The 22,488-nt window shown below is 35.3% G+C and overlaps 2 protein-coding genes across 2 annotated transcripts in view; both read right to left on the bottom strand.

Annotated features, from left to right (window-relative positions):
- LOC109091958 (serine/threonine-protein kinase DCLK2-like) overlaps nucleotides 1-7,551 on the bottom strand; it is a 17,576-nt gene extending 10,025 nt beyond the window's left edge. Inside the window, exons 1-3 of the mRNA XM_042713730.1 lie at nucleotides 6,963-7,551; nucleotides 6,614-6,919; nucleotides 2,707-3,065 (exon numbers count right to left, since the gene is read on the bottom strand). Coding sequence (XP_042569664.1) covers nucleotides 2,707-3,065; nucleotides 6,614-6,919; nucleotides 6,963-7,086 — 789 coding nt within the window. The 5' untranslated portion in view covers nucleotides 7,087-7,551. The remainder of the gene's footprint in view (nucleotides 1-2,706; nucleotides 3,066-6,613; nucleotides 6,920-6,962) is intronic.
- Nucleotides 7,552-10,804: 3,253 nt separating this feature from the next.
- On the bottom strand, nucleotides 10,805-22,049 carry LOC109069559 (F-box only protein 41-like). The gene is made up of 13 exons (XM_042713837.1): nucleotides 20,562-22,049; nucleotides 19,242-19,434; nucleotides 18,818-18,891; nucleotides 17,909-18,129; nucleotides 17,122-17,252; nucleotides 16,953-17,036; nucleotides 15,588-15,703; nucleotides 15,298-15,450; nucleotides 13,691-13,786; nucleotides 13,499-13,617; nucleotides 13,269-13,427; nucleotides 11,553-11,668; nucleotides 10,805-10,963 (listed from the first exon to the last, which is right to left on the bottom strand). The coding sequence occupies exons 1-13, from the start codon at nucleotides 21,194-21,196 to the stop codon at nucleotides 10,904-10,906; spliced, it is 2,157 nt and encodes a 718-aa protein (XP_042569771.1). The 5' UTR covers nucleotides 21,197-22,049; the 3' UTR covers nucleotides 10,805-10,903.
- Nucleotides 22,050-22,488: the final 439 nt, after the last annotated feature.

Below are 22,488 nucleotides of genomic sequence, written 5' to 3'. Positions count from 1 at the left end.
ACCACACTCTCTCTCTCTCACACACACACACACACACACACAACGCACACTCTCTCTCACACACCACACACACACACCCACACACTCACTCACCCCACACAACACACACACACACACACACACGCACGCACCACACACAAAGTCTCCCACACACACACACACACACACACACACACCAAACACTCTCGTCTCCTCACACACGCACACACACACACTCACACAAACTCACACACACACGCGCACGCACACTCTCTCTCACACACACACACCACACACACACACATTGCACACACACAACACACACACACACACACACTGCACACACGCACACACACACACACACACACACACACACACACACACACACACACGCACACACACACACGCACGCACGCACTGCACGCACACACACTCTCTCTCTCTCTCTCTCTCTAACAATTAGACTCACTGCAGCAACTTCAACACACACACACACACACACACACACACACACACACACACACTATTAGCCCGTCACAGTCAGACAGCAGTGTAATTTACTCAGAATTAATTAGACTCACTGCAGGAACTTCAGCGTCTGATGCCAGCTGAACCAACTATTTATATCTGTTTCAGTGTTTCACTTTGATTTTTGTTTTAAACTGGCTTATTTTAATTTTATATTTTTGTTTTTTATTGTAAAATTGTTTCATTAAAAAAAAAATACTTATTTTTAAATAAATTGTTTTTTATTTTACGTGTGTTTTGTTTTAAAATTATTTATTTTATTTGTACATTTGTTTTATTATAATTACTTGAGTTAAAATTATTTAATTTTAAAGTGATTTTTTATTATAAATCTTACATTTGTTTTATTTTAAGATAATTGTTTTATTTTTTATTTAAATTACTTATTTTAATTTGACATTTTAGTTGTTTTAAAAATATTTTAATTTTGCATTTTAATTTAAATTTTACTTTAATTTTATTTATTTCATTTTCATATTATTTGTTTTATTATAAAATGGTTTAATTTAACAATTTTACATTTGTTTTAAAATAATTTATTTTAATTTTACATTTTTAGTTTCATATTAAATAATTGTTTTTAATTTTACATTTTTGTTTTATTACAATATTATTTGTTTTATTATAAAAAGTATTATTTTAATTTAATCTTATTTTATATTAAAATAATTTTAAATTTACTTTTTTATTTTAAAATAATTTTTTTTTTGCATTTTTAGGATTTGTTTTAAATTTATTTATTTTAATTTTGCATTGTCTTGTTTTTTTTTATAATTTACTTTCATTCTGCATTTTTATGTTTAATCACAAAAGTATTTAAATTTGACATGTTTGTGTGAATCACAGCAGTAATGCAGTCAGACGGGACGTTCTGAAGATCCTCATTACTGTGTCTCTAGAGACAGAGACGCTCGCGCTGAACGTCTCATTCATTATTCAATGTGTCTCCATCCATCAGCCATCAGTCACACACCGCAATCTTCATCACTTCTGACTTTCTTCATGTGTGAAACAGAAAATGAGATGCTCCTGTTCGGCAGAGATAATGTTCACGCTGCCCTTCTGCATCTGATGAAAGCCTTATTGAGCTTCAAATATGACCATAAAGCATCATAACAGTGACTTATGCACTATATCATAAGATCATTTGTTTGAGGAACAGACGGAAATGTCAACATACACAGTTATATATGTTATATATGTATATATAGATGTAACCTGGTCAGCTGCTTTGCTCTGGGCATTAAATATATAAATAGTAGGTAAAATGGTGAGATAAAATGCATTAAAATATAAGAATAATGATGATAATAATAATAATTAAATATATGAAATAATTATAAGATATATTAAATAACTTATATTGAATACTTGTTTATATTTTAAATTTATAAGATTATATATTTATATAATTTTTATATTTATATATAAAATTGTATAAAATAAATAATATATAAAATAAAATTTGTTATCCACTTAAATCTTAATATTTAAATAAATATATTTAAATATTTAAAATAAATTTAAAAACTATAAATATATATTTAATATTTGCTTATATATATAAAAAATATTTATATATATATACACACACACACACACAATTTTATTTATTTTTATCTAAATCTTCATAAAATTTAAATAAATATATTTATATATTTTTTACAATTTATAAATATATTTAATATTTGTCTATATTCAAATTTTGTAATCTGAAAAATAAATAATAATATATAAAATATAATTGGTTATTCAGCTAAATCTTAACTCCAAGCCGCTTTTTCATTCTTTGAAAAAAGAAAATCAAACAAATTTGAATCACACGGGGGACAGTAAATGATGACAAAATTATCATTTCCAGGCAATCGATCGCTTTAAATGAAATCTATAAAGAACAATATTAAACCAACAAAATGACAAACTTTTAAAACAAAAACTGAAAATATGAAACAAAAGCTAATTCAAAATAAAAATAGTACTAAAATAACACTCTACTATTGATTCTGAGTCTGTTAAGGAAATGCAAACGCTCTCAAAATAATCAATGAACAGGATGTATTACTAATAGATGATTATTGATCAGCCTGATTAGCCATTCTGAGCTGATCAGCATTAACGAGCCCGTCTGACTGATTAACAGAAGTATTAGAGCTTTGTGCTGAACTATTCTCCTTCTGATGTATGATTTGGCAGCCGTACCTGTTTTCCGTCCAGCGTGTAGAGTCTCTTCACGACGCCGGAGTCCAGTTTGATGGCTTCGGTGATGTCTGCGAGCACCTGCTCAAAGGAGTGCGCCGTCTTCTTATTCAGCAGGATCCTCACGGCCTTCCTGGGCTTCACGCCGCTCCGGATCACCGTCACCAGTTTGGGTTTGATGAAGTCTTTCGGCTCCCTCGACTGAGGCCCCTGACGCCCGGCTCCGCCCACCGGCCCCGCCCCCAGGACAGGCCCCGCCCCCGCCAGCCGCGAGCCCCAGTTGGGGTTGACGTTCTTGGTGTACTCCACCTTCCTGTAGGGTTCGTTGGAGGCGCAGACAGAACTAACACCACCATCAGTAAAACCACACAATTATTCGAATACAAAAACACAAAATATAAATAACACAATAATTAAAAAACAAATAACTCAAACAAATACACTCCCCATACTCATGGTTCTCTGATGCCAGGTAATGATCACATGACATGCAGGTTAGCAAATAACATATTTCATCTTTTTAGTAAGTGTTTTATTTTGATTGTTTTTATTTTAAAATTATTTTAATTTGACATTTCATGTTTTGTTTTAAAAATAATTTAAATTTTTTCTTTTAATTTTGCTTCAGTTTATTTTAAATTATTTTTATTTTGTTTCAGAATTATTTATTTATTTTTGTTCGTGTTTTGCTTTAACATTATTTCTTCATTTTATTTCATTTTATTTTAAAATAATTTTTGTTTTATTTTAAAATAATAAATTTTAATTTTACATTTTTGTTTGAATTTTTAATTATTTTAATTTGACATTTTTTGTTTTAAATTAAATTAAATGACATTTAAACCAAAATAAAATAATATAAAAAAAATGCACTTTGCAACCCTAAACAAATTAAAATAAAAATACCCTAACAAATAACAATAAAAAAAAACAAACTAAATATATAACTTAAATAGACACTAAAACTTAAAAAAAAATAAACAAAAGCTATAAAATAAATTTTTTTCAGGTTTTGTTATTAAATTATATTTTAATTTGACATTTTTGTTTTCATTTTTAATTATTTTAATTTGACCTTAAATTAATTTTTAAAAAATTATTTTTAAATTATTAAATTAAATAAAAAACAAAATTTAAACAAAAATAGAAATGTTTCCTTGGCAACTAACTGAAATAGGTTTAAGTTGAAGTACTAAAATTTACATAAACTGAAATAAAAATAAATGAAAGTTTATAAACTGAAATAAAAATAAATGAAAGCAAAGATAAACCATCATAAAAACCACCTGCATAAAGATAAGATATTAGATGCAAGGCTAGGATGCTCTGGGTGGTTGCTAAGGTTTTAAAAGCAAAGCCAGAACAAAAACAAAACCATCTGCATCCAGCAAGCTTGCGCATAAACTAATATGAAGTGGAGATGCTGACAGCAGGTTCATTCACTCAGCCGATTGACCCGATCGCCATGGCAACGCGACCCCGGGGTCAAACCAGCATCAGTACGTGGCAGGCTAAACCCATCCCAACTGGTTTCTCATCAGTCCAAAAATAAACTCCAGCATCTCTGCTTTAATGCTGTAATCCAGCAGCTCATGTCTAAACTCATCTCAGCTGGTTTCTCATCAGTCCAAAAATAAACTCCAGCAGCTGAACGTGTTTCTGCTGATTCACAGACGCACCTGTCAAACATCTGTAACGCTCAAGATCACCTGAAGATCCTCGAGCTCAAGCGTCCAGATGTCTGAGTAAAATATCTGCTGTAAGACAGCGTGAAGCTCCTGCACGTGTCACGGTTAGACTGAGCAGGCAAAAGTCTGCATTCAGATTATTCAGTCTGATTCATTCAGAAATAAGTTATTCATGAAGTCTCTTCTTGCTCACAAAAACAGGGCTGCATTTCTTTATATCAAAAACCACTGTAAAAGTAAACGTGTGTGGGGAGGGTTGTGGTGGTGTGGAGCGGAGGAGAGAAGAGGAATATACAAAGATTTTGCGAACTCCGTCCCCAGAGGAGAGAGATGAGGAGAGAGGAGAGAGTTCTTCTAGTCGGTTTGTGTGTTTTGTGATGCATGAGAGATGAGAGAGAGAGAGGGAGGGAGAGAGAGATTTATTCTGGGGGGGACATACAAACCATTAGCGCTGCCTGTGGGCGTGGCCATCCTCTTCCCCCATAGATAGAGAGTGGTGTGTGTTTTGAGTGTGGTGTGTGTGTGTGTGAGAGAGAGAGAGAGAGGTGTGTGGTTCAGTGTGTGAGAGATCGAGAGCGAGTGTGTTTGTGTGTTGCTGTGGTGTGTGTGTGATGAGAGAGGAGAGGTGGAGAGACGAACGTGCTTAGATGCGGTCTGAGAGAGAGAGGCCGCGAAGAGGACGCGGGTTAGTAAAAGTGTGTGTGTGTGTGTGTGTGAGAGAGAGAAGAGAGCGACGGGAGAGGAGGAGACAGAGAGGGAGAGAGAGTGTGTGTCCTGTCCTGTGGGGGGAGAGAGGTGAGGGCGGAGAGAGCGAGGCGTGGGAGCGTGGTTGTGAGCGGGGGTGTGGGCGTTGTGGTGTGCTGGGGGGTGGTCCTTTTGTGTGTGGGTTGTGTCCGTGCTTGTGTGTGAGAAGCGAGGAGAGAGAGTGACATTCAGTAATAAATCATTTAGCAGATGATCTGAAGTGACTGATCTTAAATCTTTCAGACTCACTCGACCGATTAACACAAGTGTTCATGAAAACACGAGCAGCTCACATTTCATCCACACACACACACACACACTCACACACACACCCTTATACACACACAAAGATGATATTGTTTTACATTTAAAGATTTTCTACCAAAAAATTCCCACAAAATTCTTATTTTTTTTTACAATATAAAAAGCAAAATAAAAATAAATTCTATTGTGTTTTGCATAAAAGTTAAGCCTATTTAAATGTTTTTTAGTAGATTTTTATGCACAGTCACAATTTCCCACAAAATCCTTATTATAGCAATGCATTTGGACATTTTTTTTTTTCTTCTTTAGATGATAGCTGGTCGTTAGCTGGGTTAAACTGCTCTTTATCAAGCTGCTGAGCAACCAATCAGCCTGGTGTAGCCTCCTATTCTCTTTATCAAGCTGCTGAGCAACCAATCAGCCTGGTGTAGCCTCCTATTGAGCTGCAGTGAGTATTATTGGCTCTGGATGGGATACAAGCATTTGCTTAATGACTAAATGCACATGTTCCAGCTGCTCCTACATGAATTCCAATCAGCCAATGACAAAGTGGCAATTACCAACCATCTTCACCTAGAGTCTCTGTCAGGGTCCCTTTGAAATCTACAGATTTAATAAATGAACCATTTTTGTTTTTTATTTAATTTTTGAGGTCTTCCTTTAGTTTTATTAATTGTGTGTGTATATTTCAAGTGCCAGTAATAATTTGTAATACTGATGTTAAAATGTAATTTAATGTTTTAGATATATGTTAAAATAAAAATATGTAATATATACATTTTAATTAAATATATTACACGTCATAATAAATATCTATAAAATGTATTATATGAAATACATTTATTTATAGTCATATAAATATATTTAAAATAAAAAAAATATATAATGTGTACATTTTACTTAAATATATTACGTCATAATAAATATCTATAATATATTATAAAATATACAATACATTTGTTAATATAAATATTTTAACATAATGTCATATACCATTTATTATAATGTAATATTAATGTTTCTTTATTTTATTAATATTCCATTTTATTTATTTTATTGATTTGTAATATTGATATATTAAATGTATAATATAATAATAAATGAAGTATTTCACTACTCTGTATGTATGTGACAAATGAGGAGCCTTGCACCTCTGTGGACCATCACAGGGCTTCGAACCTGCACCCTTTCACCGTTCTGTATGGTCATAATTCAAGCAGATATTTCCGCGAGTGTCTGACCTTCCACGATTTCCTCGAGGCTCGCGATCTTCCTCGCGCCGTCCACGCTGTAGATGGTACGCACACCTTGCGGCAGGTGCAGGTTGTCGGCGAGCGCGCGCGTCAGTTCGGCCAGCAGCGCGTCCAGGGACCTGAAGCGGTCTACGGACACGGCGTACACCAGACCCTTGAAGTACCGGTCGCCGTTCCGGTAGAACCGGACCTTCTTGGCTCGCTTCTCGGAGCTGAGCGCCTGGAGCGTGCGCGTCCGGTAGAAGCTGCAGTTGGCGCTGTGCGCGGCTCGGTTTGCGCGGGAGCGGTTGTTTGAACCCGCTGTGCGCGGGACTCGGTACCAGACTGCTCGCCCGGGAGCCCTGCTGCGAGCCCGAACCCGCCGCGCGCTTGGAGCGCCGCGCCTTGTCCCGCTCATCAAAGTGCTCGAGCTCGATGCTCCTGCTGAGAGACATTTTCCTTCCCGGTAACCGACTTCTCAAACGTTCTTTCTTTTTTCTTTTTTTCTGTCGTCCGCTTTGATCGCTATTGTCATCAGCCCGTGCGGACACACCGCTCTCCCTGCTTCGCGTTTACCGGGCGCACGGCGCGCGCCGACAGCATCATTTACATCAACACAAAAGCAGCGGGCGCTGCGCCCGGCGTTTATTCCGCGTGGCTCGTCGCGTTCAAACGCGCGTGAAAACGCTCGCGGTCATTCCAGCGGAGATAATTCGGCTGAGAAATAAATGAGTCCGGACGCCGGCTGTTGTCTGCGTGCAACAAAACCCTGGATGAACTGAACAATCCCGGTCAAACGCGTAATTCCATTGAGACTGTGTAAAAGAAAAACCCGATCCGCCCTTAAACTAGCGTGCGGTATCTAGGCGCGCGCCGCGCTGTAACCGGGCAGCATGGTCCTATACGGGAGCGCGCAGCCCCTTTCCTCCACCTCACTGTGCGCGCGACACCCCGCTGCAGGTGAGCGCTCGTGGACGTGTCGCGCGCCCGCAGACTCCTCCGCGCGGTCTTAACGCCGTCTGACAGACACTGAGACAAAACGTGATGTTTGATATTTCTATTTTTAAAACCTGAAAGCGGAGATTTATTTTTATATTCCTATTTGAGTCACAAATAAACTGCAGGATTTCATCAGAGAGAATGAGTCTTTCATCGTCTGTCCGGGTCTCTCTCTCTCTAAGAAAATCTGAACTTAAAAATGAAAAATAAAATATAATAGGCTAAAGCAAATGACACCGCTTTATTTATTTATGCATACACGCAAAAAAAAAAAAAAAAAAAAAAATCAAATAAACATATTGAACATTACAAATGTCAAAATCAAAAACAAAAAACAAAAGAGTAACCAGAGACTTCTTACTTAAAGCATAAAAAAAACAAAAATTCAATAAAAATAAAAAAATTAAAATAAGTTAAAAAAAAATAAAAAAAAACATTCCAGTGCTTGCTTGCTGCTTGCTTGATTTAATACATGCTAACATGACAATTCATTAAAAATGGTTGAATTAAAATAAGTACAAAAAAACACACACATTACAAAACAGTGGATAGTGCTTGCATGCTTTATTTTTTTTATTGACATGCAAAAATTACTATTCATTAAAAATTGAAAATAAAAAAGAATTACAAAAATACTAAGCACTATCCAGTGCTTGCTTGCTTTATGTATTTATTTAATACATGCAAAAATGGCAGTTCATTAAAAATGACAAAAGGCAGGGTTTTTTCTTCTTTATTTTGCACTTCAGTTTGTTCCGATAAAGTACATCATACATGAAAATGCAAATACAACATAATTTTTAAATTAAATAATATTCAATATTCACATTGACACCTCACATAATTCTCAAACTTTATTTGATTTGCCCTCAACCGACTTTCACTTTACTAAAACTTCACAGAAGAGTAATCAATTCTACACAGACACTTTATTAATGTGCACAATCAAACAGGACAGTGGAAGAGCGCATGTATTGCTGATATGAATATATCTGATATTAATAAAGCTGATCAGAACATCATCTTTGATGCATTTCATGTGCATCTGAACAAACAAACAAACAAAAACACTTCTTGCAATATCATTTCTGTTATATTAGCCTCTTTTTAACTTTAACTCTTTTTAACAAGATGAAACATATGAGATTGCTTTTGAGCATCTAAATAATTTATTATTTTTGTGCCATAGAAAAAAGCAAGAAATATAAATACCACAGTGTGCTGGAATTCACCTCCATTGATGTGCTTTTAATATTTAGATGTTTTTTTTAATAATATTTGTGTCTCATTAAAGAATAAAAGCATCCTTATGTATTAATGTGGAGCTGAATCGCTGTAAGACACACTTCAGATTGTCTGAAAGCTGCTTCTATGATCACATTATCAGGATTATCATTTGCATTATAAAGCATTATAACTGAACTTTGGTTCACACGAAAGTTGATCAGCAATCATTGAGGAGCAGCCAATCAAATAAAGCCACACAATCTCATCATTTCCAAACTGAGAGTCCGTATTTAGAGACTTCAGCACTCTTCTCGCTGGTTTTCACTTGCAATTAGATTTAGGTTCAGTTGAGCTTATTTTTCATATTTCACATGTGTTTCAGGTCAGGGTTTCTCAAAATGAGGCTTGTGAGTTGATGAAAAGTAAAATAAATTAAATCATAAATATATGCAATTTAAATAATTTTGAAATGAAAACAATTCAAATGAAACACTGAAAACGAAAATTAAAATAAAAAATATTTAAAAGTTAAATAATTTTGAAAATAAAAATAATTAAATTAAAATACATACAAATTTTATTTGACATTTTATTAAAATGTTAAAATTTAATAAATGTAAAAATTAAATAATTTACAAAAATGTAACTAAATAAAATAACAATATTAAAAATACTAAAAAATAAAATTGACGAAGAAGTTAAATATTTGTAAAATACAATACAAAAATTGAAAAATAGAAATGCATAATTGAAATATATTAAACTAAAAATGGTATAAATGATTACTGAAAATAGTACAAATTTAAACACTAAAATGATGAATGATGGGGTTGTTCTCTTAATAAATAGTGCTGAATGTAACATCAGTATGACGTGTATGTAACAACACACTAAACACACAGAAACAGATTCAGTCCAGGTGAGTCTTGCTGAAAACACCTGGTGGAAGACCTTTTTGTGTGTGTGTGTGTGTGTGTGTGTGTGTGTGTGTGTGTGTGTGCGCGTGTGCGTGTGAGCGTGTGTTTCTTGTGCGTGCGTGCATATTTATTTTTTCTCTTAATTCAAGGTGCGTGTGTGTGTGTTTGTGAACGTGTGTACTGAATTCATGAGTGTTAACCACTATCATAATACATTTCAGTTATATTTCTAAAACTACTGCTACTTATTGCAACATTACAACTATAACTAACCACTATCATAATACATTTCAGTTATATTTCTAAAACTACTTTAATATTAAAAATAAACAGACCTGAGCATGTTTAGTTGCGATATAATTGTGCATCTCAAACCTCAAATCCTCTCCATTCTCAAAAGTGCTTTACTTGTGTTTTTTAAAATTAGTTTTACCAATTAAAATAATAAAAAGGAAATAATTCACAGAAACATAAAATTAAAATTAATTTAAAATAAAAAGTTATTATTAATTTACCAAACTGTCAAAACAAATAATTTTAAGCTAAAAATAATTAAATTAAAACACTTACTAAAAATGAAATAATAATGAATCCTGCAACATCTGGACAAAACGGTGACTTATGTGAGGATCCTGTCTGTGGACTTGTTGTTGTCTCTGTGTACTGGAAGCTTATGTCACTAAAAAAATTCCTTGTATGCGCAAGATTTCTGATTCTGTTAGTTGAAAAAAATATATAAAGAATGATTACATTAAAACTTTTAATAATTACTAAAAAGTTAAATAAGAATGTAAACTGTAAATAATAATAAAAAAACACTTATTCAAAATTTATTAAATCATAATGCACATAATATTTTTTTTAAAAACAAAAAACCATTAAAATAAAATTTAAATATAATTTTTAAATCAATTTAAAATATAACAATTATATTGTTGTTTGTAAGTTCTCCTGTAGGGTTTGTGTTGTTTATGTTTATGGTCATTATAATTAATTTTATGTAAAAACGATAAGAGAGAGAGAAGTGTGTGTGTGTGTGTGTGTGTGTGTGTGTGTGTGTGTGTGTGTGTTTTTTTTTTTTTGTGTGTCAGATGGTCACTGTGAATCAGGAGCTCATCAGACGTGATTCTCAGTGTTTCTCGACCCTGATCTGTAGGACTTCACTCAGAGCCGGCCGCTTTCTCAATGCCTGAGGAAACAAAATACACCTCATCACAATCAGACACATGCATCCAATACTTCTATTTATTTCATGATGTTGTTTTTAGATGAGATTTGGATGTGTGTGTGTGTGTGTGTGTCTGTGTGTTTGTGTGTGTGTGTGTGTGTGTGTGTGTGTGTGTGTGTGTGTGTGTGTGTGGTGTGTGTGTGTGTGTGTGTGGTCTGTGTGTGTGTGTGTGTGGTCTGTGTGTCTGGTGTGTGTGTGTGTGTGTGTGTATGTGTCTGTGTGTGTGTGTGCGTGTGTGAATGTGTGTGTGTGTGTGTGTGTTGTTGCGGTGTGTGTGTGTTGTCTGTGTCTGTGTGTGTGTGTGTCTGTTGTCCTGTGTGTGTGTCTGTGTCTCTGCGTGTTTGTGTGTGTGTCTGTGTGTGTGTTGTGTGTGTGTGTCCTGTGTGTGCTGTGTGTGTGTGTGTGTGTGTATGTATGTGTCTGTGTCTGTGTGTGTCTGCGTGTGTGTGTGTGTCCTGTGCGTGTGTGTGTGTCTGTGCGTGTGTGTGGTGCTGTGCGCGTGGCGTGTGTGTGTGTGTGTGTGTGTGTTTGCTACGGTGGCTGATTTGACCTGTAGGTTGTTGATGATCTCCTCAAATAATCTCTTGGCTTCTTCATTGTCGGCATCCTCGAAGTAATCAGAGATACTCAACTGAACCACCACACACTTCAGACTCACACACACACCTGACACACACACAGACAGACAGACACAGAAACACACACACACACAGAGACAGACAAAGACACAGACACAGACACACACACACACACACACACACACACACACACCGACACAGACACACACACACCCACACACACACACGACAGACACACACACAGACACACACACACACACACACACACACAACACACACACACACACACACACACACACACACACACACACACACACACACACACACACACACACACCACCACACAAAAAAAAAAGACACACACACACACACACACAGACACACACACACACACACACACACACACACACACACACACACACACACACGCTTCAGACACACACACACAGACACACACACACACACACACACACACACACAGAAGAGCTGCGTTAGACGTGCATGAGCAGTGTCAGCTGTAGTCTTGAATGAAATGACAGTCAGCATGTGTCTTTGGTGTTGGCTATGAATCAACACCAAATGACTATCTTTGCAGTGGAAGTGGTTATAAATGGATAAAAAAAAAATGCAAAACAGAACACACCAATCTCCATGGAATATGCAAATATATGTGAGAAAAACCAAACAGAATCCATATGCAGATATTATAAGAATATTTAAGCCTGTGTGTGTGTGTGTGTGTGTCTGTGTGATGTCTAATTTCACAGACGAATGGTCTAGAACAGGGTCTACCACATTAATTAAATCATAAAATTGTAAAATGTAAATAAATAAATACTTTTAAAATAAAAGGAATAAAAACATTTAAATTTAAATAATAATAAAAAACAATCAAAATCAAACACACTTAAAATTATATAGTTCACAAAAGGTAAAATTTTAATAATTTGAAATTAAAAAGAACTAAAATAAACAAAAAATAAATAAAATTTAATAATAAAATCAATCAAAATAAAACAAAAAATTATATAATTCACAAAAGGTCAAATTGAAGTAATTTTAAAATAAAAAGAATTAAAACAAAACACTAAAATAAATAATTTATAAATAAGTTAAATTGTTATATTTAAATTACAAAATAAAAACATTTAAAATACATAATAATGTATACATGAAATAAATAATTTTTAAATAAAAAACAATTAAAATAAAACACTGAAAATTAAAGCATAAAAATGTCAAATGTAAACAATTAATTTAAAATAAAAACCAATTATAAAAACACCTACTAAAAATGAAATAAATCATATTAATGTATAATTAAAATAAGTAAATAATTTTAAAATAATAAAAACACTTCCTCAACACTATCATAAAAATGTATAATTACATATAAAATTCAAAATAAAAATAAATTATAAAACACTTAAAACTTGAATCATAATCATGTATAATTAAATATGCTGCTGTTTTAAAATAAAAATAATCAAAAATATTTACATTTTAATCATTTTAAATAAAAAAAATAAGTTATAAAACAGCTAAAACTTAAATAAATCATAATGCTGTATAATTAAAATAAATAATTAAAAATAATACAAAAAGCACTAAAATTAAATTAAGAACATTTAAAATAAAAACAATTCAAATGAAGCACAGGGTCAGTGTTTCTGAATTGAGATGCTCACTGCTGAAGTGCAGGAGGGCTCTGGCGGTGACGGGTGTGGAGATGAAGCGGAGCGTGTGCAGCTGCTGGAGACCGTCTCTGCAGATCTCCGCCGCTGCCTCCTGGTTCAGCTCGCTCATGTGATCCAGCTCCAGCTCACACAGGTTCACACAGCTCCTCGCTGCAGAAACACATGAGGAACGCTGAGCCGCGGGCAGATCTCACCTCACTCATGCATCACCTGTCACTCACCCAGAGAGGCCAATCCCTGCACGCCGCAGCTGGCCCCGCCCACACCCACCCGACACAGGTTCGGCCAGCAGCGGCCAATCGTCTGCAAGCAGCGGTTACTGAAGCGACCGGGCTGCAGGCTGCAGGAGACCAAGGCGGGAAATCAGTGGTCATGTGATCAACGCTGATGGATTTAAAGAGAAGGATCCTCACCACGGCTGTAGAGGAGCGATCCGCAGCGTCGTGATGTCCCTGCATCCCGCCCCCAGAGCCCAGATCACCTCCTGTCCCACCGGATCCGACGCGCTCCTGAAAACACCAGAACACGACCAGAATCGTCTGTGCGGGTAAGTAAGCTTTTATTTGACTTTTACTAAAAGGGTAATATGTGCTGAAAAATACTGAAGGTGTAAAAGCCCTACATGCTTTACAAATATATCATAATTACTATTAAAATAATAATAAAGATTAAAAAAAAACTAAACTAAAATATAAAAAAAAAAAAAAAAAATAAAAAAAAAAAACAAATTTATATACATTTAAGATTTAAATAATTTAAAATAAAAACAATTAAAATGAAGCAATAAAAATGTAATCATAATAATGTCATCATAATTTAAATAAAAGACAAAATAAATCACTTACTAAAAATGTAAAATTTAAACAATAATGTCAAATACATTTTAATTTAAATGATAATTTAAAATAAAACGCTTAATAATTTAAATTAAAGATAATTAAAATAAAAAAAAAATAATTTAAATTAAAGATAATTAAAATAAAACGCTTACTAAAACTAAATTAAAACAATGTAAAAATTGTAAATAATTAATTTAAATTTAAGATAATTAAAATAAAACGCTTACTAAAAACTAAAGTTAAAACAATGTAAAATGTAAACTAATTAAAAATTAAAGTAATAGAAACACTAAAAATTGTAACATAATAATATAACATTTAAATAATTTAAATGAAAGAAATGAAACACTAAAAATTGTAACATAATAATATAACATTTAAATAATTTAAATGAAAGACAAAATAAAACAATTACTAAAAATGTATTAAAAAAACATAAATTTAAAAAAATAATTTAAATTAAAGATAATTAAAATAAAACGTGTACTAAAAATGTATTAAAACAAAGTAACATTTAAAAAATTTAAAATAACAATTAAAATGAAACACTTACTAAAAACATAAATCCTACATGCCTTACATGAGAAATATATAATAATACTCTTAAAGATTTAAAGTTTAACTGATTTTTGAAAATTATTTATAATAATTTGAATATAATTAAATAACAGATATTAAATAATTGAAATGAAAAGTATGTAAAAGTATGTGGTTCAATGTGCCGAGTCAATATTTATCAAATATTCACAATTCTGTATACAAAAGTAAGAAAGTGGAATTCATATTCAAATAGTCTATCTATCTATCTATCTATCTATCTATCTGAATATTAAATATCTATCTAATTATAATTAATTAATAATTAAATAATAATAAAAAATTGTATATGAAGACTGAATGAATGAACAAATGAATAAAAACATAAGGGTAATTCTACATTAACTTTTATAAAAAGTCATATATATGATGAATGAACAAACTTTTAAAATATATAAGGGTATATATATATATATACATAATATACTATTATAAATATATATATATATATATATATATATGATATATAAAATGTCACCTGTATGTGAGCGAATACAACCTAAAGAAATTCACAAATATTTTGATAATAATGTAATATCTGATATTTATTCGTGTGATGTGGGACATGTGGTTCTTTATGTCACCTGTATGTGAGCGACTGCAGCGTGCGACAGTGACAGCTGACGAGCCACAGCGACCTGTCCGTCAGAATGTTGGGGCAATGAAAGACACTCAGAGTGATGAGACTCCGCCCCCCTGACTTCAGCACCGCCTCCAGCCCCGCCTCCAGCCCGCCCCTCAACACAGAGAGATCCGCACACACAGCTGACAACACACTCACTACTACAGCACTGTATACTGAGAGATGTGTGTGTGTGTGTGTGCGTGTGTGTGTGTGTGTGTGTGTGTGTGTGTGTGTGTGTGTGTGTTTTACCTGGTGTTGCGTAAGTACTCGTCTTTGCTCTCTTCCTTGCCACGAGATCGAGGTTTGAGGTTGTGAAGAATGAGAGACTGAGTCTGACAGCACCACTGAGACAGAGTCATGAGGAACTACACACACACACACACACACACACACACACACACACACACACACACACACACACACTCGAGGTCAGGGTGGCCTACAGTGACCTCTAGAGGTCTGGCTGATTTTGTACTAGTTATGGCTTTAGTTATCTGAGGAAGCCATTCTGGCAGAAGTTCTTTGCAGCCTGTATGTGGAAATAAGCTTCTGAACAGGTAAGAGTCAAGACTGATGGGTTTCTGTCTTCTGTTGATGTTTGCTGATTTAAAAGCTTTGCTGGTTTTGTTTGGGCGATTGGTCGCTGGTGAGATTTGGGAGATTTGCTCTAGATCGGATGAAGTATTTGTGGATTCAAGTTGTGCATATAAATAAAGTGCTTATTTAGATTGGTTATTTGTTTGATTTTCTAGTGATGAAATCCAAAATACTAAATGTCACAGTTGTATATTTACGGAGTAATCCACTTGTGTTTTGTAGAGGAAGGTCAAATTGACAATTTTAACCTGAGATTCGGAGCCAGATTACAGAGTAAAAATGACTTCAGAAAGATAGCAGCATCAATACAGTATTTTCACACTAGTCTTTTAGTAAAATCTGTTGACTTGAATCATTTTTGTTGCATTGTGTGTCAATGGTGACAGTTCAGAAATAGGAAAAAGCTGTTTTTGTGTGTTTTTCGCCAAAGTTTGCATTGGTGTAACTCAAGAAGTGTTAAAGATATCTTAATATCCTTTTAGATTTTGGTTCTTTTCCTTTGGCATCTTAATTTTTAAGGCCCTGTAAGGTTCGTTTCAAGAGATATAGGGATCTCAAAACGGCTCCATGTGCAAATTGTTAAGATGTATTTATATTCAGTGAACAAAAACTCTGAATAGATGATCCTTTTTTCTTTTAAAGACAAATGTCTGAAGAACAAATGATGCTTAAACTAGAAATGTATCTCGTTTCCCTCTTTGCAAAATCATACCCGTCTGAGTGCCATAAATATACATTTTTCCAAAGTTTGCATGCATGTAACTCAAGATGTATTAAAAATATCTCAATAAGATTTTAGATTCTGGTTCATATCGAACTTTTCTATTGGCATCTTTATTTTTAAAGTCCTATATAGTTCAGTCCCAGAGATATGGGGATCTCAACATGTCTTTAAATCCAAATTACAAAGTTCTGTTAGGACAACAGCATCAACCTGATAGAAAAACAGAGTAAGTCTATGAGATCTCCTCACTAATATGGGGAAACATACAAGCGTGTGTGTGTGTGTTTTCTTGCCTTTGATGACACACGTGCGTTTTCCAGTGTAACTGTGGTCCAAACAGCAGGATGACGTGCAACACTGCACCAATCCTTACACACCTGAAACACACACACACACTGAATAATCAACATTAAAGCACACATACAATAACACACACTCACCTCATATATCTAACACACACACCTCAGCGGCGGTGAGCAGCGAGCGCGTGTCCAGATAAGTGAACACACAGAACAGCGCCGCTTTGAGCCGCAGACGCTCCGAACACACGGCTGAGTCACTGGATCTGTTCACACACCAGTGCAGACCCGGACCTGATCACAACAACACAACACCATCAGCACATCAGCAGACACTTTAAACCCTAGTAACCACACAGCAACCGTCCAGATCACCCTAGCAACCACATAGCAACGCCACAGAATCATTGCAAAGGCAAACTCTATTACGTTTACTTCAGAAAATGTAAAAAATGTATTTCAATAATTCACAATAATCAGTTCTTCTCAAGGAATATAGTTCTTTGTAATTGTAGGTGATTCTATATATATATATATATATATATATATATAGCATGTAACATGTACAGACACATTAAAAACATTTTTGTTACTTGAAATAACAAAGAAACATTGCTTTGTTAACACTGCTCAAGAAACATTTCTGATTATTATCAATGTTGAAAATAGTTGTGCTGCACAATATTTTTGTGGAAACTGTGATAGATTTTATTTTTCAGGATTTACAGATGAATACAAAGTTCAAAAGAACAGCTTTTTTAAAAAAATAATAATCTTTTGTTACATTATAAATGTCTTTCCTGTCACTTTTGATTAATTGAATGTGTACTTGATGAATAAAAGTATTAATTTCTCTCAGGAATGTCTCTCCTATGACTCCAGTGGTTCGATCAGTGTGTGTGTGTGTGTGTGTGTGTGTGTGTGTGTGTGTGTGTGTGTGTGTGTTGTACCCATGCAGCTGTAGGTCCTGTATCCAGTGTGTTGCTGTGTGTCATCCTGTGATTCTGCCGTGTAAAGTGACCAGTGGTCTGAATCGGGGTCAGTGTGTGTGTGTTGGATCGTCCAGGGACCCTCGGTGGCTCCACACAACACGTGCTGATCCTGCCGTCCATACCAGTGACCCTCACAGCCGCCCGAACCCACCGACAGCGTGCGCAGCCTCCGCTCGAACCTCAGACACGTCAGTCACAAACCACATCATTACTGCAGCAGATCACATCACATTTGAAACAAAAAACAGCAATGTTGCAACTGGAAAAATAGTTCAAGTTGATGCAGTAAAATGTATTGGAAATAAATAAAACTAACATAAAATAAACCTAAGTAGTAATATTTAAATAAAATAAAAACTAATAAAAATAGCAAAAGACAACACAATCACTAAAAGCATAAACAAAAACTGAAATGAAAACTAAAAATATAAAAATAAAACCTGAATATCAGTGAAATCTTTAATAATATTAAAAATACTAAAATAACACTGCACATAAATTATGAGACCAGGGTTTTTATAGTTAACTAAAAAAATAAATGTTAATTGAAATAAAAAATTTAATTGTCTATTTAAAAAATTTTAAACTTATGTTTTCCAGATAGTTGCCAAATAGATGTAGTAGAATAACTAAAACTAAAATGAAATAAAAACAAACACAAAACAAAACTTGAACTAAAATTAAAACGAAAATAAAAAACGAATTCAATATATGAAAAACTATAATAGTATCTAAATGATAATGAGACTCTTATTTCTAATTAATGCCATGCTACGACCCATTTATAGACTTTGTACAATATTCTGTTAAATATGTTGTGAGGGATTTGAACAGATGTGATTCACAGATGCATGTTCAGTAATGTACCTGTAGTGTTGAGCAGCTCTGTGATCAGACAGATGAGAAGATCTCCTGCTCATCCCAGACACGCTGTAACTCCTCTGTCAAACACACAAACACATACACTGCTGATACATGAGAAATATCAGCGGTCACTCTATATCTCCAGTAATGTGTCTCAGTGAGATGAGATGTTAATGATCCAAACATATAATGCAGTGATTGAGAGATGAAGAAATAAAGGCTCCTCAGAAGATGTGAGATGTTCTGGAGGCTTGTGAAGATCATTCCTCTGCTGAGGAACAGTGAAAGTAAAGCTTCTGGAAACAAACGCTCCTCAAAAGATCCTGATGATCAGATTTGAGACTCTAAAACATGATTGATGGAGAATCAAGTAAAGCTGAGCTGCTTCAGTCCAGAAAGTGTTCATCTGGAAACGGACTCCATGTACCTGGTAGCCTGACGTTCTGCTTCCTGCCAGGTGTCTGTGAGGGGAAGTGACATCATCGTGGAGGTTCTGCAGCTGCGTCTCGGCTCTCTCCGCTCTCCCCAGCAGGTCTTCGATGAAGTGCTGCAGACGGATCTTTGCAGTGGCTTCCTGGAGCGCCGTGTCCCTCACAAACCTGTCCAGATCACACACTTCCCTAAAACACACACACATGTTAAAACATTCACATGCAAACCAAAAGTAAAATTTTTAAAATGTTAAAAAAATAATAATTATGCCAATCAGAAGCCCAAAACTGAAAATGATGAAGAAAAAAAAATTCCATTAATTCAGTTTGGGTAATCAATGTTTTACATCCCAGCTAACAGGGAATGTTCTCTGAATGTTCTGCCTAGTTATGAATAAACATTCTTCCAATAACATTAATGGAACATTCATTCAAATTTATTTTGAGTGTTATTTATACATTGTTCATGGGATGTTTTTTTCTAAAACATTTTAGATGGATGCTTATCTGACAATTTTAAAATGTTTCTACTTTTTTCAGAATGTTCAGAGCACATTCAAAAGTATCTTCCTGTAATATTTGAAGGATCGTTCCTTTGTTCAACATTTATACGTTCAACATTTTGAACATTAAGAGAACATTCAAAAATAATATTTTCATAACTTGCAAAACATTCTTAGATCATATATTTGTTAGCTGTGACACTGATCTAGGATCATTTTGATTTGTCCATAGTGCTGATATTAATGGCAGGAGAGAAAAAAAAGAATTCTCTGATACATTGCATCTTTCTGTTTAACAATTCTGAATCAATTCTGAGATAAATTTTTTCGGATCTTGAGGAAGTCTTGCCAATTGGGCTACTTTTGCACTGTTGCTGCGGGTCGTTTTTTTTAGTCCCTGGGTTGAAACGATCCATGGAATGTGATTTTTACCAAGGGGAACTTCACCAGAATACGATTTTAATAGCCAGTTTCCCTCTGGAACGTGATTGGGATAGTTTTGAGTAACAGTTGGGCTGTTGTTGTTACACAGACCTGCCAACCTTGTCTTGAGGTACCTACAGATTCCCACCCCTAGCTGACAAGTTTACCTTTATAGTAGTTAATTCACATTGTCTGCATGAAATAAACACTGATATGGTCAAAATACGCCATCAGAGAAGTTAATTAAACACCGGTCAGTGATTTTGACCCTCCAAAACCTCTGAAACGGAATATATAATTATTATTATTATTTTTTTTTTTTCACATTCAACATCAGATGAATTGTTGATGAAATTTCAGTGCATCTCTGATCTCAAAACACATACTCACTGTTGTTTGCGCCGCAGTTGTTTATCTCTCTCTCTCAGCTCGTATCTGAGGCTGGCCAGCATCTCCACGGAAATGTCCACCTGCCGCTCCAGTTCGGCCGCTCGCTCCTCCGCCTGCCGCTTCTGTCTGTGCATGGACTCGCTCTCTCTCCTGGCCCGCCTCACCTCCACGCTCCTCTGCTGCACCTCGTCCTGCAGCGCCTCCAGTTTGAGCGACACACGCTCCTGCACCTCCAGCGCCAGCTGCTGAAGCCGGGCCTCCAGCGCCAGCCTGCCCAGCCATGGCACTCCCAGCTGGGCCACAGCGTGTCCGGCGTCTGCCTCTGCAGTTCTGGAGCTCATGGCGACCGCCAGCACTGGAGACAGAGACGAGGGCAGGACAGCAGGTGAGTCCCTCTGAATGAGAATCTTTCGGAGCGGACGGGCCAAACTCAGGGCATCCAGGAGCTCCAGCCGCAGAGGACGGTCGATCTCGCTCTCTCGCTGGGTGTACAGGGACATCAGTCCACCCTCAGAGCTCCGGTGAGGGGCCAGACAGAGTTTCTGGCAGGAGTGGGCGCTGGACAGGTGCTCTCCAAACCCACACGCCTCTCCGCAGGCCGGGCAGCGGAACGGCAGCTCTGTGCTGGTTGACATACTGCAATGATGTGCTAACACGCTTGAAAAACAACTCCAGAGTCAAGTGGTGATGTAATTCAGAGTTCAGGAGCATTTCAGGAACATTTCAAGAACTTTAGGAGCTTTTCAAGAATGTCTCAGGAATGTTTCAGAAACATTAGGAGTTTTTCGAGAAAGTTTCAGGAATGTTTCAGTAACTTTAGGAGCACTTCAAGAAAGTTTCAGGATCGTTTCAGTAACTTTAGGAGCTTTTCAAGAACATCTCAGGAATGTTTCAGAAACATTAGACGTTTTTCGAGAAATTTTCAGGAAATTTTCAGTAGCTTTAGGAGCATTTCAAGAAAGTTTCAGGATTGTTTCAGTAACTTTAGGAGCGTTTCAAGAATGTTTCAGGAACTTTAGGAGCACTTCAAGAAGGTTTCAGGAATGTTTCAGTATCTGTAGAAGCTTTTCAAGAAAGTTTCAAAAATGTTTCATGGAATTTTAGAAGTGTTTCAAGAACTTTCAGGAACTTTAGGAGCATTTCAAGAACATCAGGAACATTTCAGGAACTTTAGGAGAGTTTCAAGAAAGTTTCAGGAACATTTCTGTAACTTTTCAAGAATGTCTCAGGAACGTTTCAGTAACTTTAGGAGCTTTTCAAGAATGTTTCAGGAACTTTAGGAGCATTTCAAGAATTTATCAGGAATGTTTCAATAACTTTAGAAGTGTTTCAGGAGTGTTTTGTGGCTTTTTAGTATCTTCTGCGGCATTTGAGTAATATTAGGAATGTTTTAAGTGTGTTTCAGAAGTTTTTCAAGGCGTTTCAGTATCTTCTGGATCTTTCAAAAGTTTTTCAGTAACTTCAGAAGCATTTTAGGGGTATTTCATTATCTTCTGGGGTGTTTCAACAACATCTCATCAACAACCATCAGTTTCATAATAATCTTTTTGTATTACATCATCATCTTCAGCATCACAACAATGTTTCATTAACCAACAATAAAGAGAGTTTTTGGGCATTTCAGGGAGTTTTAGTATCTTCTGGGGTCTTTCAATGGCATTTCACTAACTTTTAGGAGTGTTTAAGGGGCATTTCAGTATCTTCAGTATCTTCTATCTTTAAGTAACTTTAGAAGTATTTTAGGGCTGTTTTTAGAAGTCTCTTGGGCATTTCAGGGGTGTATCAGTAACTCTGAGGCATTTTAAGGGCGATTCAGTGTCTTCTTTGGCATTTCAGGAGCTTTTCAGTCCAAAACAGTTTCTTGCAGAACTATTGCACCTGCAAAAGAAAAAAGGAACAAAAGGAACAGTTTATTTCCCTTGGCTGT

The sequence above is a fragment of the Cyprinus carpio genome, chromosome A23 (genome assembly GCF_018340385.1).
Source record: "Cyprinus carpio isolate SPL01 chromosome A23, ASM1834038v1, whole genome shotgun sequence".
NCBI lineage: Eukaryota > Metazoa > Chordata > Actinopteri > Cypriniformes > Cyprinidae > Cyprinus > Cyprinus carpio.
The sequence above is the reverse complement of the archived record's forward strand: the minus strand, read 5'-3'. Positions and strand labels throughout refer to the sequence as shown.

Excerpts from the sequence above, each read along its gene's own strand:
- LOC109069559 (XM_042713837.1), bottom strand. The coding sequence starts at position 21,196 with ATGTCAACCAGCACAGAGCTGCCGTTCCGCTGCCCGGCCTGCGGAGAG. Across the intron at positions 13,787-15,297 it reads CTGCAGTCGCTCACATACAG|GAGCGCGTCGGATCCGGTGG; the intron begins GTGACATAAAGA and ends TGGTGTTTTCAG. Across the intron at positions 13,428-13,498 it reads GCAGGGATTGGCCTCTCTGG|CGAGGAGCTGTGTGAACCTG; the intron begins GTGAGTGACAGG and ends GTGTTTCTGCAG.